The 18,597-nt window shown below is 38.1% G+C and overlaps 1 protein-coding gene across 2 annotated transcripts in view; it reads right to left on the bottom strand.

Annotated features, from left to right (window-relative positions):
- CANX (calnexin) overlaps positions 1-18,597 on the bottom strand; it is a 29,522-nt gene that overhangs the window by 4,750 nt on the left and 6,175 nt on the right. For both annotated transcript variants that reach the window (XM_081233129.1, XM_081233130.1), the window contains exons 2-12: positions 10,010-10,186; positions 9,660-9,733; positions 9,148-9,206; positions 8,537-8,678; positions 8,014-8,095; positions 7,316-7,508; positions 5,695-5,884; positions 3,302-3,415; positions 2,839-2,995; positions 1,499-1,714; positions 475-594 (exon numbers count right to left, since the gene is read on the bottom strand). In XM_081233129.1, the coding sequence (XP_081089255.1) occupies positions 475-594; positions 1,499-1,714; positions 2,839-2,995; positions 3,302-3,415; positions 5,695-5,884; positions 7,316-7,508; positions 8,014-8,095; positions 8,537-8,678; positions 9,148-9,206; positions 9,660-9,733; positions 10,010-10,183 (1,521 nt within the window). In that variant the 5' untranslated portion in view covers positions 10,184-10,186. The remainder of the gene's footprint in view (positions 1-474; positions 595-1,498; positions 1,715-2,838; positions 2,996-3,301; positions 3,416-5,694; positions 5,885-7,315; positions 7,509-8,013; positions 8,096-8,536; positions 8,679-9,147; positions 9,207-9,659; positions 9,734-10,009; positions 10,187-18,597) is intronic.

Genomic DNA, 18,597 nt, shown 5'->3' with positions numbered 1-18,597 from the left:
ACAAAGGCTAAAGAATAAGGCTGTATCAGCCCTACATGTGTTTTGCGGGGGAAGGGAGGGTAGGGGTGCTGAGGGAGAAATGGATAATGAGAAATCAAAGACTGAATTATAAAGTATATGAATAGAAACAGCTATGCCAGAAGGAAAAGCTAGTTTGTGCCCAGATGGCTCAGTTTTATATCTCTAAGTTGTTTTTTTCTTTTCTTTCAGAAAGCGTCTGCCAAATGTGAAGGAGAGTAATATAGTAGGCTAATACTATTGGAAACCGAGGGGCTAACAATCCTACTTCCATCTGGGCACAATAAATGGCCACTGAAAGTAGTGAACAGGGTTTAAGAAATCCACACCAAATGTGGCCCAGTCACTACTGAGCTGCTACAAAGAAAAACCTCAGGCAACGTATCTTAGTTATTTTTAACAATATAAGAGTGAATCAAAATAAAAAAACAAAACAAAAACAAAAACGACTCATACCTTTCCAGAACAGCAGAAGAGGATGACAAGAAATACGGGCAGAGCTACGGTCAAAACGTAGACCACCCAGAGCCATGGGCGCTCCTCGGCTGCCTCAATCATCTGCCCCACTACACCTGGCTGAAAAACAAGACAGGACTCATTTCAAGTTTTGGCTTTTGACACTAAGTATAGGCTGTACTGTCCCACTGTTCAATTACTGCATGGCACTACCCAGGCACCTTTTTCAGAGGATTCAAGCCTAGATGTTCACACAATGTAAAAAGGAAATAAGAGAAAAATTTCGATTTTCCCGCTCTCTTTATCATCAAGGGGATTTCCCCTTCCTAGGTGTGAAAGCTGGCTTCTTAATCACCTACAAAGGTTTCCTTAACCTCAGGGACCGGTGAATGAAGAATTTCTTGATCTCAGTGTCTCTCCAATTCCCATCTTGGCCTTATGACCAATTATTTGAAAATTCCATTTATTGGGTGAACCAAGATTCAGTATTTAAGACTGTATTAACATACACCCTAAATGGCAAATTTTGTTACATATCTTTAAAAAAAATGCTTTTAAATTGGAGTATAGTTGATTTACAATGTTGTGTTAGTTTCTGCTGTACAGCAAAGTGAGTTAATTATACATATATCCACTCTTTTTAGAGTCTATTCCCATATAGGTCATTACAGAATAGAATTGAATAGAGTTCCCTGTGCAATACAGTAGGTTCTTATTAGTTATCTCTTTTATACATAGTAGTGTGTATATGTCAATCCCTGTTAAATGTATCTTAACACAATTAAAAAAAAAATACCCTACACATACCACAAATACAGACTCTAAAGCCATTGTATTAGCCTAATGAAATCATGTCCAAAGCCCCAGTATTTTGTCTTTAGCAGACAAAGGTCACTCACACTTTCTATGCCAACATCCCCAAAAAAGGGAAAAGACAAATCTTAGAAGATAGCTTTTCACAACAGAAGCAATTAGTTACCTGTAATAAAAGACACAAATGCACAAGAAACAAGCAAGCACAAACCTCAGCAGCCCCGTCCGCAGCTTTCTTCAGACCCCATCCATCACTGGCCCAATCGTCAACTACTCTTCGATCACCAGAAATAATAAAGTTGTCAAAAAAAATGTCTGAGGTCATAGACCACAGTTCTAAACCAATAGCACTAAAAGGAGTCATCTTGAAAGGCTCCAGATCTTCAAAGAAATCTGGGTTTGGTATTTTCCGGGGTTTCCAGATTCCCTAGAGAAAAATATTTTAAAAAATCATTTCAGATAATGATCATCACAAATTTATGGTGAACCTAAATAAGAATTAAGATGAATTCTGCATTACCTGCGAGTTAAGTGCTGACTTTGTAAAACTTAAGTAAGAGGAAGAAAACAATAAATGCTACTGATGCCTCTAAGACATCTGGACTCCAACTACTTTCAATTTCATCCATGACCTTGATCCAAACACCTTGCTCTACCTGGCACATTCCAACAGCCTCCACTCTTATCAACTAACTGCTTGTAGGAGTGGGAGCATAAATCAGTACAGACTCCTTCAGTAGTGATGTAAAATGTACACAATCTTCAACCAGATACTTCACCTCAGATAACTACCTAGAGAAATAGTTACCACGTATACTCAGACATTTACAAGGAAAATTACTGCAGCAAGGACTCTAAAAGCAAAAATGGCAATTCACCTAAATGGCCATTAACAAAACAGCTAAAGGGCAATTTTTAACTTATCTTATTGATTGCACAAGTATATTTAAAAACAGAAAAGTATATACATAGTGGATACATAGAGATACAGACCTACACTTTACATTTTGAAGTGTGACAGAGTAGAAATTAATGATTTTAAATAATTTGACTAGAACATAAACAGAAGTGAGACCAGGGTCTGAGGTGTTACATTTCCATAGTAAACTTGAAGCTTTAAAATATCACCACCTGTATTACCATCTCATTTGAACCTCACAGTCTTTTAATACTTGAAGATACTGAGGTCAAGCAATGAGCTGACTTGTGTTCCCTGACTTGTGGTCAGGGAACCAACTCCCATCACAATCCTCTATCCACCCTACCACAGAGATTGCCAAGTTGGATCCACATGGCAGCAGGTGCCCAAACCACAAGTTTTCCATTTTTTGTTTGCTTTTAAACACAAGTTACAAAGCAATTATGAAAGTTCTTTCTAGTTTCTAGGTTTACCTTTTCAACACTTAACACATAAGTTCTCTCTCAATTTTGAAGTTTACTTTGTTTTCAGCTCAATAGTTTGAATACAGGGGATCAACCTGGCAGCCTCACTACAGACAAAACTTCTACCTGAACACAAAGAGATCTATGAAACCACAGAGAGGTACAAACCTGGTAGTTAGGATTGTCAATCATGGGCGGCTTCCATTTGCCCTTATAATTAGGGTTGTCAATCATAGGTCGCTGCCAGACACCACACCCAGGAGCCGACTCACACTTAGGGTTGGCAATCTGAGGAGCCTCCCATTCTCCATCCATATCTTCATCCCTGTGGAGATAAAAACAAACTACAAATGGGTTCTGTGATGCAGGACTGTGAAAAGCTACCCCAGAGCTTCCCTGAAATCCTGCAGAAATTCTTTCACAATGTTGTACTACAGAGCATCATCTTGTTTCCACATATCCAGTAGTAAAGGTTTTTCATGACAGATGTGTTTAAAAAAAGAGATGAAAATGTAATCAGTTTAGTTTGTTGAGCTCTACACTTAAGTTTGAGCAGTTAGCTGTATTTAAGTATTAACTTCTACTTCAATAAAAAAAGCAGGCAATTTCGAAAGTTAATTAAAGCTCATACCAATCCTCTGGCTTCTCTGCATCTGGATCAGGTACATATTCAGGCTCATCATCTAACCAGCCTTCAGGCTTTGTGGCTTCTTCATCTGGAATCTTAGCAGGGGCATCTTCATCCCTTAAACACAAAAGAAAAAGCCAATTACTGACAACATTGGCCAGAGAATCACAATGTGGTCCCACTTTGTGAATCTTAAACAGGGCAATCTAAAAATATGTAGGCCTTACTTAATCAAAAAACTTAATACAGTTCCTCCTAGAAATATCTAAAATCATATACAAGGGCCTAGTATGCAGAATTTATAAAGAACTCTTACAACCTAATAATAAAAAGACAACTCAATTTAAAAACCAGCAAAGGATCTGAATAGACATTTCTTCAGACATAGAAATGCCCAATAAGCACATGAAAATATGTTCAACATCATTAGCCATCAGGGAAATGCAAACCAAAACCACAATAAGATACCACTTCATACCCAGTAGGATGGCTATAATAAAAAAACTGATAAAACTAAGTATTGGCAAGGATGTGGAGAAAATGAAACCCTCATACATTGATTGTGAGCAAGCAAAATGGTACAGCCACTTTGGAAAACAGTTTGGCAGTCCCTCAAAAAGTTAAACGTCATTACCATATGACCCAACAATTCCACTCCTAGGAATATACCCAAGAGAAATGAAAATGTATATTCACCCAAAAACCTATACATGAATGTTCATAGCAGCATTATTCATAACCATAGCCAAAAAAGGGAAACACCCTAAAATGTCAATCAAATGAGGAATGGATAAATAAAATGTGGTATTATCCACACAATGGAACAGTCTTCAGTCATAAAAAGGAATGAAGTACTAATCCATGCTTCAACATGGATGAGTCTTAAAAACATTATGCTGAGCAAAAGAAGCTAGACACAAAGGACCACATATTATATTATTCTATATCCAGAATGGGCAAATCCACAGAGACAGAAGGCAGATTAGTGGTTGCCAGGGGCTGGTGGAAGGGAGAAATAGGGAGTAACTGCTTCATGGGTATGGGCTTCTTTTTGGGTGATAAAAATGTTCTGGAATTAGACAGTGGTGATGGTTGCACAACACTGCGAACATACTGTAAAACCACTGAACTGTATACTTTAAAGGGTGGATTTTAGCATGTGAATTATGACTCAAACAGTTACCCTTAAAAGTTCATCAAGAAGTACCTAATTTCAAAGCTTTATGCAGTTATTGTTAGAGCCACTTTAGCTGGTAAGCAGAGACATCTTCTATTCTTGGTCAGGATTATGCTTGTTTTTGAACTTTGCTAGTTTAAAATTGTGTGAGAACTTAAACTTGTATATCATTCACTTCTCCACCTCCAAAACAAAACAGCTAGTTAAGGAATACAATACTGAACAAGGCTGAGTCAAAATCTAATGTTCACCAAATATACAAATAAACTCACCCACTACACCAGTGCAGCATAAAAGTATCAACTAGAATTTAACTGTGAAGCCTAAGAGGATACTTACAAGTGGAAGATCAGTTTTATCACTTCTCTTTGTTCACTTCCTGACATTTCCAAAAGTCACCACACCAGAGTTCAAAGATGGTCACATACAAGAGTACAACCCACCTGTTTTCTTTTCTTACCACTCTCCAATTTGCACCTTATGTAAAAGGCTACTCAATCTCCCTCACACGTGTTAAGCTCACTCCTATTCCTCTACTTTTGCACATGATATTCTCCTTCAACCAGGGAACACCATTTCCCATCTTCACCAGTTAGTTAACTCTTGCCCACTTTCAGTTCTCAATTTGATTTGCCCAACTCCAAGAAACTACGGAAGTTAGGTATACCTGGTGCTCTGGTCACAAGTAACACATGTTAGACCATTCACCCCATGCATGCCAACTTCAAGTGCCTGTGTCTCACAACTAGACTGGGAGTTGTGTATGCAGCTGGTGTGGTTTTGTATTCCAGTGCCCAACACAGAGCAGAGATCTCCTGAGTATTGTTTAAATAGGAAAAAGGTCATTTTTCAAATTAAAATTTAAAATTTTAGGACTCCAGCTTTAAATATGAATTCATAGAAGCATTGGAAAGGCCAGGCCAAAAGACCCGAGGTTCTGCCACAAACCAAGCGTATCACCACAGGCAAACTCTATCATCGGTTTCAGCATTTGGTGGCTTATAAAATGGTATGAGGCAGCCCAGATGATCACGATGGCCCTAGTGATCACTAGGTGGTCACTACTATTTTCAGCTATAGTAGTCTACATTTTTCCTAACATTTAGACTGCATCACAGATTATCCAAATTATCAGATTTCAACCACCATTCAACTGTTCAAGCCAAATGGAATGTATGAAATGCTCCACTGCATTCAAAGACAGGTCCCAAAGACTCACCAGTCATCCGGCTTGACAGCATCAGGATCTGGTATTTTTGGTCTTTCATCCCAATCTTCAGGCTTCCGGTCTTCTGGGTCCTCAATTTCACGTGAAGGATTTACAGGAGGAGTCATGTCATTTAACAGATTCCCACTGTTTACAACAGACTGGTCCACTAATATTTCAAAACTATTATCTGGATTCAAGACTGAAAAAATTAAATGCAATTTAAAAAAGTTAATTAGCCACTCATTCCCAAGCTCTCTTTACCACAACACAAACAATCATATTTCTAACAGAAAGCAGAAGCACGGCGTAAAGACTTTGGGCATTAGAACATGGTCATGGAGCCTTAGGCAAGTTAGCACGCTTTTTCCTTATCTGTAAGTCGTAAATGTTAGTTCTTCAGGTTTTTAGGAATTAAAACAAATGACAGGTAAAATTTTTACACACCAAAAGATTCCATGTATGAACATTAAAAACATCAAAAAACCCCAAAGGTACATAAACTAATGCAATATTGGTTTGACACAAACGGTTACACACCAGTCAACAGGGAAATAAGTTTATTTATTATAACTGTCCCCCAACAGAAAAGGCCCACTTCCTCATTTTTTGAGTTGGTACTACCACTATGTTGCCCAAATTTCAAAGTACACAAAATTTCAATTACAGTGGTTTATTAAACCACGTGTCTACTCAGGTTGTACTTTTGGAATCCAGTGAAGAATGCAAACATTATTTTAAATCCATAAAGGTATCTTAAGTGTGAATTATGCTAAAGCCTGGATCCTACATCTAAATGCCTAATAGGCAACTGACTAGGTCACAGCACATCCAGAGTACTATGGAAAATGACAGAGTACTATGCTGCTATCCTCAATGACAATGAAGGTTATCAATGTTATCAGTGTTATCTACTCTCACAGAAAGATTCTCATGCTTTTGTGAAGAGAAAAAGTGAAATATAGCACATTTAACTTTTAATAAAAATTACACGTGTCTATACATATATACATGTTTATTCACATAGAGCCAAATACATATCACAGTGTTGATATTTCAGATAATTTTAAATGTCTTCTTTTTGCTTTCTTTTTCCTTTTAAATTCCTATGCTGAATATATATTACTTTTGTTATAAAGAAGAAAGGTTATTGCATTCTTTAGGAAAAGAGGCATGTCTATATGTGATCTCAAAGCAGCAGGAAAAACTTCATTAAATAAAAAGACCCATTCCAATGTCCAAATGATTAACCTCAACTGTCTAGGTGTTGGAGCGTCCAAACAAGTTCAACCAGAAGATACTTTGAAAAAAACTGTACACATATTTCTATTGTATGTCCTATAACTTAACATCTCATCAACAAGAAAATAAACAAAGGGAGGAAACGATAGGTGAGGATCAAGCAAAGAAGCTCTTTATGGGACATACAAGCTTATTCTTAAAATTGTTTCAAACCCTAGCTCTCAATTCAACCTAAGGAAGAGACGTTTTAGTGCTGAGAAATTAAGTTCTTCTCACTACTAAGATATTAAGTCAACAGAGATTCTTATTTGCAGGCTTACAATCTTTAAATTAAATGGATGATAAATGTGTAGTGCCATAAAACCCAAAATTTATTAATAGTTTTTCTTACTTAATGTATAAAGATGTGTTTTCTTATCAGTAAAATAGGTCTTCAGATCTGCATCTGGCCTCTTAGCATGCTTTTCTTCATATACACCCGTTTTGGGGTTTTTGTGGCGAAAGATGAAGTGCAATTTATAGTCCTCTCCACATTTATCTGGACCAAACATAATCGTGTAAGGGGTCTTGTCGTGGAACTGATCCTTCAGAAACAAAAATGGATTAAGTAACTCAAAGGGTTGAAAGGCAACCTTTCAAAAGTGTGATACGTCCTCTTATAAAATTCCAAATAGTGTCCTATTAAAGGAACAGTTTATTCATTTATGAGGTTTGTATAGATACCAGTGAAAAGGAATAACCAGAAATTACCGGGAAATTTTACATGAGAATGTATGAAAGTGCTTAAAAACACAAAATAATGTATATACCTAGATAGTTACTGCTTCTTTCATAAAACAAAGAAATAAGTTTGCTAAAACTAAAAATTACACAGGACAGAAACCAAGGATAAAACAAAACAGCTTTGAAATTTACATTTCAAATAAAAAGCACAGAAATGTCAAAGTCAGTATTTCAAACCTCCAAAATATTTCAACAGCAGGAGAAACGGCCTTATTTTCACAGGTCTTAGAAAATTTTCTTTCCTTTTCTCTGAGATTCTTAAAAGGTAACTGCGGGTGGCCACATAAAGACATAGGAAGTACCTACCAGGTTGAGCTCTGGGGTTTTGGAAAGTAGCTTCACATAGGCACCACCACATTCTATTCCATTTTGGAAATTAACCTCATACCTAATTTCAGAGAGAAAGGCAGAGGCCATATGGCATTTAGAAAGATCAAATTTCTTAATTCATTTCCCTTTCCCCCACTTTGGTCACATGTTTTATCACAGGTCAAATGTGAAGATTCCATCTTCTATTGTTATACTTACCCAATCCCCCAAAATTAAATTAAGTAAAAGAAAATTAAATCTTAATGCAGATTGCCAGTAAATACTGTTTGCAAAATCCAGAAGTTCATCTGCTATCAGTAGGAAAAACAGCTGATTTATTTCAAAATAATTTACTGGGCATGAAAAAAATGTTACATTACAGGATGCTTAAATACATCCTAAAATTCCTACTGTAGCATTTAATTATTCTCATAATTTCTTTTTACATAGAGTAATAGTTTTATAATATAATGTCTTCACTCTTCCTAGAAAGGGTCTCTCAAGCAAGTGTTTCACTCACTGAATAATGAGAGGCTTGGTATCAAAGATGAAGGGCTTGTTCAGTTTAGCAGAGATAGCATGATGCTTGGCTCGAGACATCAATACAAGTCCTTTATCGCCTGGAAGTTTTGTTTCCTTCATTTCATCTACCTCCCATTTTCCTGCAAGACAACAAAAAAGGTCCCACTCCCTAATTACACCTCTGAAGATCCTGAAATCGTAACAAACAAAACTCCAAGCTGTGCAAATCCATCATACTGACAAATGTTTAACATGTTCCATTTACCTCTGAGAGCTGGTCTATTAATATTAAACACACATAATTGACAAATATTAGGATATGGTTTTTAAAAACCTATAGCACATTCATTCTACCAATGCCTAGAAAAGACCTTCCATTTCCAAAATACAGCACCATGGGTAATAAATTATCTTTCCATTTTATGGTGTAAAAATAAACATTAAACAGGTCTAACCCTATAAAATATAATGGAACACACAAAGAAAGCAAACTTCCAATGAAAAATCTTAAAATGTATACCTACTCCTTTTAAACTAGTCTTGAGAGATACTATGGAAATACATCAAACATCAATCTGCTATTATATCTAAATCAAATGCAACTCTCACCATCATATTTGGCAATTTCGTCATCAGTGTCATCTTTCTTGGCTTTGGATAAAATCCACCTGTAATTAAGACATACCCCTAAATTAAGATTCAAATTATAGTTGGCCTGTCAAAAGAAACAATGTAAAGAATAATAAAAACAGGAACTATACAGCTCTTCTTAGCCTACCTAACCACTCTACTTTCAACTTTTAAATGTGTCATTCAAGTAGTGATAATATATTGTACTCAACTCAAAAACCTGTAAGAAAAAGTACCAAACCCATGAAATAATTTCACCTTTTAAGACTCAAGAGAAAACAACTTTCTCAAAGAACAAAATACAGGGTGAAGGGGAAAGAAATGAAAGCAAGAACCACATGTTCTAAAACACTATTTTCCTAAAAGGGACGAAAGATATAAAATAGTTAGACATTTCACTATATAAAATCATATCCAAAAAGGAATACACTATTCCATCTTATTTATATGATGTCTGCCTCTAAGATTTGTTTCCCCTAAGGAACACTTACCCTGACAGAGTTCCTCTGTCAAAGCAATCAGCAAAATACACTTCCCCTGTTGGAACTGGAGCTTTGTAGGTGACCTGTGTTAAATATAAAAATGAATTAAGAATTGTAATATTCAGCAACACTCTTTTCTCAGTAGGATCTATTCTCTTGGTTTGCTTTCAAACTTTCATAGCTGGCCCTCGAATTCAATCCATATAACTTATCTCTGGGACAATATAACAAAGGCTGACAGAGATATCAATAAAAAGTTTAGCAAATGTTGCTTTCCCTGTGATAAGGATCCAAAATTTACCTTCATCCTTTGATTATCTCAAGAGGCAAAATGAATAGAGTCAAAGACCACTTCAAACCTTTGGAGATGGAGGAGTGCTGGCATCTGCTTTCGGTTTGGAGTCTTCCACCTCTTCAATGACATCGTCAAGGTCATCCTCAATGTCAATCACATCATCTTCATGTCCATCATGAGCCTGAACCAGAGCAGTTCCAAGGACCAGTAACACACACAGCAACCGCTTCCCTTCCATGATCTAAATATAAAAAAGGGTACAGGTAAATGTATCACCTCCTTTTAAAAATTGTATAAGACCACTAACCCCTCTCTTATCTAAAATTAAGGCTTTCAAATCAGAACTTCATTATATTTCAGTTTACAGACAAAGAAAGTGAACCCAGAATGATAAAGCAGTTTTCCTAAAACCAGTTAGTTAAAAGATTCAATTTCAATAAAAATTTCAAAATAAAACTCAAACATAAACAGGTGTCCCCATATAGAATATCATGTTGGCTACGCAAATTTAGGGTGTTCAGATACAATTTCAAACTAACTTCCTGCATTTGTAAAGAGCTCTACAATGGACAAAGCCCCCCTTACAGGTTAGTTTAAATGAGTTAAAACAGTACAATGAAGTAACAGAAGAGCTAACTAGCCTCAAATAAAACACTTAATTTAGATGCTGCTGCTCTTGTCCAAAGACCATCGAGTGTAGGTATGGTTTTAAATTAGTGTCTTAAGACTCAACAAAAACATATATTCAACCACAGACCAGCTATCTTTACCTCTTATTTTCTAAGCCTGTACGTGCCTTACGTATTGTATTAGACTGTCATGGATGGTAGTCGGTGCCTTTCCCCAAACCGCAGACCTAAAGATAGAAACACTGAGCCACATGGATGCACAAAAAGATTTGGTAGTAGGTAGTAGAGCGTTTCAATTGTCCAAGACGAAAAGAGTCCTCTCTGGAGATGGATGGAGGTGAGAGCTGCGCCACAATGAGAATGTACTTAGTGCCACTGAACTTAATGATGGTCAACATGGTAAGTCCTGTGATAAGCGCTTTTACTACAATAAAAAAGATTTTAGGGGCTTCCCTGGTAGCGCAGTGGTTAAGAATCCGCCTGCCGGGGGTGGGGTAGTGGGAGTGCTTGTGGTGGGATGAATTGGGAGACTGGGATTGACATATATACACTAATATGTATAAAATGGATAACGAATAAGAACCTGCTACATAAAAAAATAAATTAAATAAAATTCAAAACAAGAAATCTGCCTGCCAATGCAGGGGACACGGGTTTGAGCCTTGGCCCAGGAAGATCCTACATGCCGTGGGGCAACTAAGCCCGTGCGCCACAACTACTGAGCCTGTGCTCTAGAGCCCACGAGCCACAGCTACTGAGCCCGCATACCACAACTACTGAAGCTTGCGTGCCTAGAGCCCTTGCTCCGCAACAAGAGAAGCCACCGCCTTCCCTGGTGGCGCAGTGGTTGAGAATCTGCCTGCCAATGCAGGGGACACGGGTTCGCGCCCTGGTCTGGGAAGATCCCACATGCTGCGGAGCAACTAAGCCCGTGAGCCACAACTACTGAGCCTGCGCGTCTGGAGCTTGTGCTCCGCAACAAGAGAGGCCGCGACAGTGAGAGGCCCGCGCACCGCGATGAAGAGTGGCCCCCGCTTACCGCAACTGGAGAAAGCCCTCACACAGAAACGAAGACCCAACACAGCCAAAAATAAATAAATAAAAATTAAAAAAAAGAGAAGCCACCGCAGCGAGAAGCCCGTGCACCGCAACAAAAAGTAGCCCCCACTCGCTACAACTAGAGAAAGCCTGCGTGCAGCGACAAAGACCCAACACCACCAAAAATAAATAAATTTATTTAAAAAATTAAAAATAAAATTTAAACACTGCTGATTCAGTAGACGTGGGCTGGGCCCAGTGGGCTAGGACTTCACATTTCTAACGAGTTCCAGGGGATGCAAAGGCTGCTAGCTCAGGAATCACACTTTGAGAACCACTGATAAGGGTTTATGAATAATCAATTTGTGCTTTGTTTTCCAGCTAATAAAAGCACTTTCACATAGGCACACTGTTTCGCATAAACCTCCCTTGACGTATTACTCTAATTTTACTTTACATATTAATAACAAAGACTTAGTAAAATGAAAATAACCCAATCATTTACTCATTATCACAACCAATAAGAGTCAAAGAATTCATATCCCATATTTCTATTACGCTAGACAAAATGTAGTTGAATACTGAGGAGGTGTGATAGAGACAGGACAGGAAGACTAGTCAGCAAGGGTACTAAAGGGAGTGGTCTGGAATAGGGGATTCAGGTAGGGTTTAGTGAGGGAAAGTGCAACTACAGAGCAGCCAGCCCTGGTTGGTGGACCAAAGATCCTGAGAAATGAGGCATCTGTGTGGGGGAGGCAGAATGACCCAATGAAAGGAAAACAGTTTTCAGGTAGCAGAAGGCTACCATCCCTGTCAGGAACAACAAAGGGATAGGGAGTCTCCAGCAAACTTCAGGAGATGCACTTTGCTCCACCACCATTTCCCCTACACCCTGAGTTGCAGGACCCAGTTTTTCAGAAGTCTTAGGCACATATCTGTTAACCTTCACACCATCCAGAGGGTTGTTAAAGCTGTGGAGGAACCACTACTGCCAAACCATGGTAGACCGATTCTCATAGCTGTGCACTGATGATCCTAAGCCACTGCTAGTTTTACATATGCTATTTCAACATTTGTAATTTGCCAATACTCCCGAGAAATTGCTATAGCAAACAGGTCTAGTTCCAAGAGCCACTATGAAGCCAGCCCAAACATTTCAAGTTTTGTTAAAGACCTGGTCACACTTACAAATAATTCAAGACAATATATTTTAAGGTGATCTTAATTCTCTGCTTCGTTAATGAAAACCCAATATTACCAAGAAACAAAATCCACCCTCTTTTCAATCCTCCTACCCACACTCCTTATATCAAATGGAGTCCAAAAAGGATGTTGCACTATTATGCTTTACAGCTGAAACATAGGAGAAATTTTAAGTGATCTTGGGTTTGACAATGAGCTTTCAATACAACATCAAAAGCAAGATACATTATTTGCACAGTGTATCTTTTCCAATTCTTTTACTTTCAACCTTTTTGTACCATTATTTTTTGTTTTTTTAATAAATTTTTAAAAATAAAAAAAAAGGGCTTCCCTGGTGGCGCAGTGGTTAAGAGTTTGCCTGCCCATGCAGGGGACACGGGTTCAATCCCTGGTCCAGGAAGATCCCACATCCCGCAGAGCAACTAAGCCCATGCGCCACAACTACTGAGCCTGTGCTCTAGAGCCCTTGAGCCACAGCTACTGAGCCCACGTGCCACAACTACTGAAGCCCGCGAGCCTAGAGCCCGTGCTCTGCAACAAGAGAAGCCACCACAATGAGAAGCCCACACACCGCAACGAAGAAGAACCCCCACTCGCCGCAACTAGAGAAAGCCCACACGCAACAATAAAGACCAAACACAGCCAAAGATAAATAAATTTTAAAAAATAAATAAAATAAAACAAAACAATGAGATACTATACACCTATTACCATGGCTAAGATTTAAAAAACTGGCAAGGATGTGAAGTAACGGGAACTCTCATTTCACTGCTGGTGAAAATCCAAAATAGTACAGCCACTCTGGAACACAGTTTGGCAATTTCTTACAAAGCTAACTACAGACTTACCACAGGATTCAGCAATCATGCTCACAGGTACTTGCCCAGCTGATCTGAAAGCTTACGAATGCACAAAAACTCGCACACAAATGTTTATAGCAGCTTTATCCATAAGCACGCAAAACGTGAAGAAACCAAAATGTTCTTCAGTAGGGGAATGAATAAACAAACTGTAGTACACCCGTACGATGGAATATTGTTCAGAAATTAAAAGATGAGCTATCTAAAATGAATCACTTTGCCATACAGCAGAAATCAACGCAACATTGTAAATAAACTATAAACTATACTTCAATTTAAAAATTTTTTGGCTAGCAAGCCAAAAAAAAAGACTTGGATGAATCTTTAATGCCTATTGCTAACTGAAAGAAGCCAGTCTGAAAAGGCGACATGCTATAGAATTCCAATTAGATCACATTCTGAAAAAGGCAAAACTCTAGATACCAAAAAAAAAAAAAAAGTCAGTGGTTGTCAGAGGTTTAGGGGAGGGGGCCAGGTTGAATAGGTAAGCACAGGGGACTTTCTTAGGCAGTGAAACCATTCTGTATGATGCTATAATTATGGATACATGACACTATCCATCTTTCAAATCCCATAAAACTTTATAGCACAAAGAATGAATCTTTATGTATGAAAAAATTTTTTTTTAATATATTTTTTAAAACTTATTTATTTATTTTTGGCTACATTGGGTCTTCGTTGCTGCATGAAGGCTTTCTCTAGTTGCGGCGAGGGAGGTTACTCTTTGTTGCGGTGCACAGGCTCCTCATTGTGGTGGCTTCTCTTGTGTGGAGCATGGGACCTAGGTGTGCAGGTTTCAGTAGTTGTTGCACGCAGGCTCAGTAGTTGTGGCTCGCGGGCTCTAGAGCGCAGGCTCAGCAGTTGTGGCACACGGGCTTAGTTGCTCCATGGCATGTGGGATCTTCCCGGACCAGGGCTCGAACCTGCGTCCCCTGCATTGGCAGGTGGATCCTTAACCACTGTACCACCAGCGAAGCCCCATGTATGAAAATTTTAAAAAAATCATTGAAGAGGTTGAGTGATCCAAGGATGGCACACAGGATGTGACAAAACAATCTAACTGTATTACGAATATACGAAACAACCTCACTGAACGGGGTGGAGGGGAAAGATGTTAACCTAAGTAACTCTGGAAATGAGTGGAGTCTGTAAAAGCAGACTGCACAAAAGCACTGTTCAAGTTGAGTAAGTTGTTTCACATGAATATACAGGTTAACAATTCGAATACTGCTATATATGTATATCAAAATTTAACAACTAAATAAATGGATTGTGGGAGCCACTTTCAGTGTTGGGTGTGTGTATTTTACAGATAAGCAAGGGAAAGAGGCTAAAATAATCCTCATGGTAATGGGTGAGAGAGACTATAGTATGAATTCATGTTTATCTTAATATACAGAGGGTTACACGGAGAAGTATTTATAGATATGTGTACATATACCAGTTAGTATACACACATATATTTCCTTGCTCTGTCAGCTAAGAGGGCATACAAGAAACTGCTACACCCCAGTAGCAATAAATACACCTAGTAGCAAGGATCTTGGTTTCCAATATCGTCTCCAATAAAAGGAAACAGTGTTCCTTGGCTGACTCTAGGATTAGGGCAGGAAATATACAAGACGAGCCTGGAGCATCTTGTAGTGCCACAAAGGGAAGTGTTCAAAACAAAAACAAAACACCCACAGTGATGGGGGCTATGTCAGAGGAACGCAAGACAAAGCAATGGCCAAAGCTAGAACAATACAAGCAACAAAATAAGTGGTACTGGATTATACCTCAAAGTATAAAATAAATGCCCATGAATCTATACAAATATATTACTGAGTAAATAAATAAATGAGGAAGAGACAAATTTCCCATGAAGAAACATTCCAAGTAACAGATGTATATACTCCACTGTCAAGGAGGTGGAACATAACCCCCCACTCCTTACGTGTGGGCTACACGTAGTGGTATTGATGTCCTTCCAAAGAGCACAGTATGGAAAGGGGGAAAAAACAAGAACTTTACAGTGGAGAAACCTAGCAAACACTACCTCAGCCAGGTGATCAAGGTCAACATCCAAAGTAATAGGTCATGTTGATAGTATGTACCCTTGATACAATGTGATGAAAACAGTACTTTAACCTCTGTGGTCTTCTTCCCAAAAATCCATATTCCCTCTCATCATGAGAAGAACATCAAGGAAATCCCAATAGAGGGACATGCTACAGACTAATGTGACCAGGAGTCCTCAAAATACGTCAAGGTCATCAAAAAACAAAGAAAACCTTAAAAGCTGTCACAGCCAAGAGGAGCTGAAGGAGACATGACGACTAAATGTGATGTGGTATCCTGGAGCAGAAAAAGGGCAGCAAGTAAAAACAAAGGAAATCGGAATTAAATATGGGCTTTACTTGGTAATTATTCATCAATACTGGTTCAGTAATTATAATAAATGCACTATACTAATGTTGTTAGTAATGGCAGAAACTGGGTATGGGGTATATGGGAATGCTCTGTACTATCTTTAAAAGCTTTTTGTAGATCCAAAACTATTCTGTAAAAATTAGTTTATTGTTTTTTTAAAAAGATGTTCCATTATTATGCACCAAATGTGACTGATCTGCCAAAAACCAGTTATTGGCAGAATCAGGATCAGAGGCCAAGTCTCCTGTCTCCCAATACCTTGCTTGGTAGTTCTATACTGGTTTTGTCTTAGAAACACAAAATGATTTTTCACATTTTAGTGTCTAAAAAGATTTCAGAAGCTTTTTTCTCCCTTTAAAACCCTTCATTTGGGGACTTCCTTGGTGTCACACTGGTTAAGACTCCATGCTCCCAATGCAGGGGGCCCAAGTTCAATCCCTGGTCAGGGAACTAGATCCCACACGCATGCTATAACTAAGAGTTTGCATGCCACAACTAAGGAGCCCACCTGCTGCACGTAAGACCCAGCACAACCAAATAAAAATAAATAAATACTAAAAAAAGAAAACCTCTTCATTTGTCTTAACATTTTCAGACTCCTAAGCAGAGAGTGTATTTCTCTGTTGTCACCCACTATTTCTAAGATTATCAATAGGAAATATGTAACAAGTAGCTCAACAACAAAGTAATAATGCTTTTAAAAAACAAATAGCACATCTCCCCCACCCCCAACTTGCCCAAAGCCACAGAGCAAGTGATTCCTAGATCCAGAATGCTCAGGAATAAAAGTGAATGAGGAAATTAGGTACCTTTAAACCGAGTAACTTTCCAGCAGTAAATAAACATTTACCACATTTTCTAAGTTTCTTCTACTTCACAGTTCATGCTCACTAAGCTACATTAGCTCCTCTAGTACAAGATTTCTCATATTCCTGAATGCCATTATAGCAGTTTCTCCCATACTTTTACTTTCTGCTTGAAAGCCATCATTTTCGTGGAGCACTTCATTTCCTGGTTTTCTTCCAAGAGCCATTTTCTCGCTCTAATTTTTTTATCACTGCAAGACTGTTACTCTACAGCAGTGCCCCTTTGAGCTAGGGTGCAAATGCTGGGTGGATGTCTAACTCATGACTAAACTACTTAATGCCACAAACTGTCTCACAGTAGGCCCATTTAAATTCCTGTCTTGGCCAAATTACAAATTACTTACAGGCATAGACTTCCAGGAGAGCCAGCAATTAAAAATCAAAACCACGAACAAGAAAATCTTTTAATATTTATGAGTCTACTGAAGTGAACTTTTCTTAAAAATACCTCGTTATATGTAAATTTGAGTTTTGTGTGGCTTTATCTTACGATATTCCTTAACTAGAGCAGAGGCTAAGTCAATAAGACCAATACTATGAGGGCCAACACTATATAGTCCAAGTTCTGATTTCTGTTGATCCAGAACTTGATCTACAAATAAAACTTACAATTTCTAGGTTCTAGAGAAGTGAACAGACTGCACTTCCTTCAAATACTCATCAATAAATCTCTCAGCTGGACTTATCTTTTTTTTTTTTTTTTTGGCCGCACAGCACAGCGTGCAGGACCTTTGTTCCCCCACCAGGGATCGAACCCAGGCCCTAGCAGTGAAAGCACCAAGTCCTAACCAACGGACCACCAGTGAATTCTCTCAACTGGACTTTTAATAAATGCTGGGTGGCAGAGTTCAAGACTGTTTTCTGGCAGTCACAAGACTGAACTGTCGGAATTCTGTGTTGCAAAGTGTTAAAGGAGAATATATCTGATGCCCATCAGAAAACCCAGCACATGTTAGAAACTAAATGAATGTTTGCTGATGATAGTGGTCAATTCCACGTGTCAACTAGTTACCAAGGATTAAAAAAAAAAAAGTCTGACTTTCAGGATCAATCTATATAGGGTGTCCTTAAAGTCTGGAAACATAAAAAGTATTTGCCCATGTTTTCAGAGTTTATGAATATTCTGTAGTATTAGTTCTATTAATCAAATGTTGGGGGTTTTGGGGGGATAATATCAAAATAAACCCATAACCTTTTAACTAACTAGGAAAAAATGAGCATAGGTATGTTAGTACTACTTAACGCTCTAGCTTGAGTATTTTCCTTCTATTAAAAAAAAGTCAAAACAGTAAAAATTTCAAAAATGAATTAGTGTCATGATAAAATTGCACATAACTATGTACACACAAGGGCATATAAAACCTGGAGAAATCTGAATAAGGTCTGTAGACTGTACCAGTGCAATTTTTACCTAGTTTTGATATTTTACAGTAGTTATCTATCTATACTACTACTGGGGGAAGCTGGGTGATGGGTACAAGAGACCTCTCTGTACTATTTTGCAACTTTCTGCGGGTCTATCATTATTTCAAAATTAAAAGCTTCTTTTAAAAAATTTATTACTGGATCAGTATAGAGGGTTCTTTAGACTTGACCAAAGTTGTCTAGAAAACACCTTTAAATTCTAAAGCATAGAAGTACAGA

Source organism: Mesoplodon bidens (assembly GCF_964165515.1).
Source record: "Mesoplodon bidens genome assembly, chromosome: 4".
NCBI lineage: Eukaryota > Metazoa > Chordata > Mammalia > Artiodactyla > Ziphiidae > Mesoplodon > Mesoplodon bidens.
The sequence above is the reverse complement of the archived record's forward strand: the minus strand, read 5'-3'. Positions and strand labels throughout refer to the sequence as shown.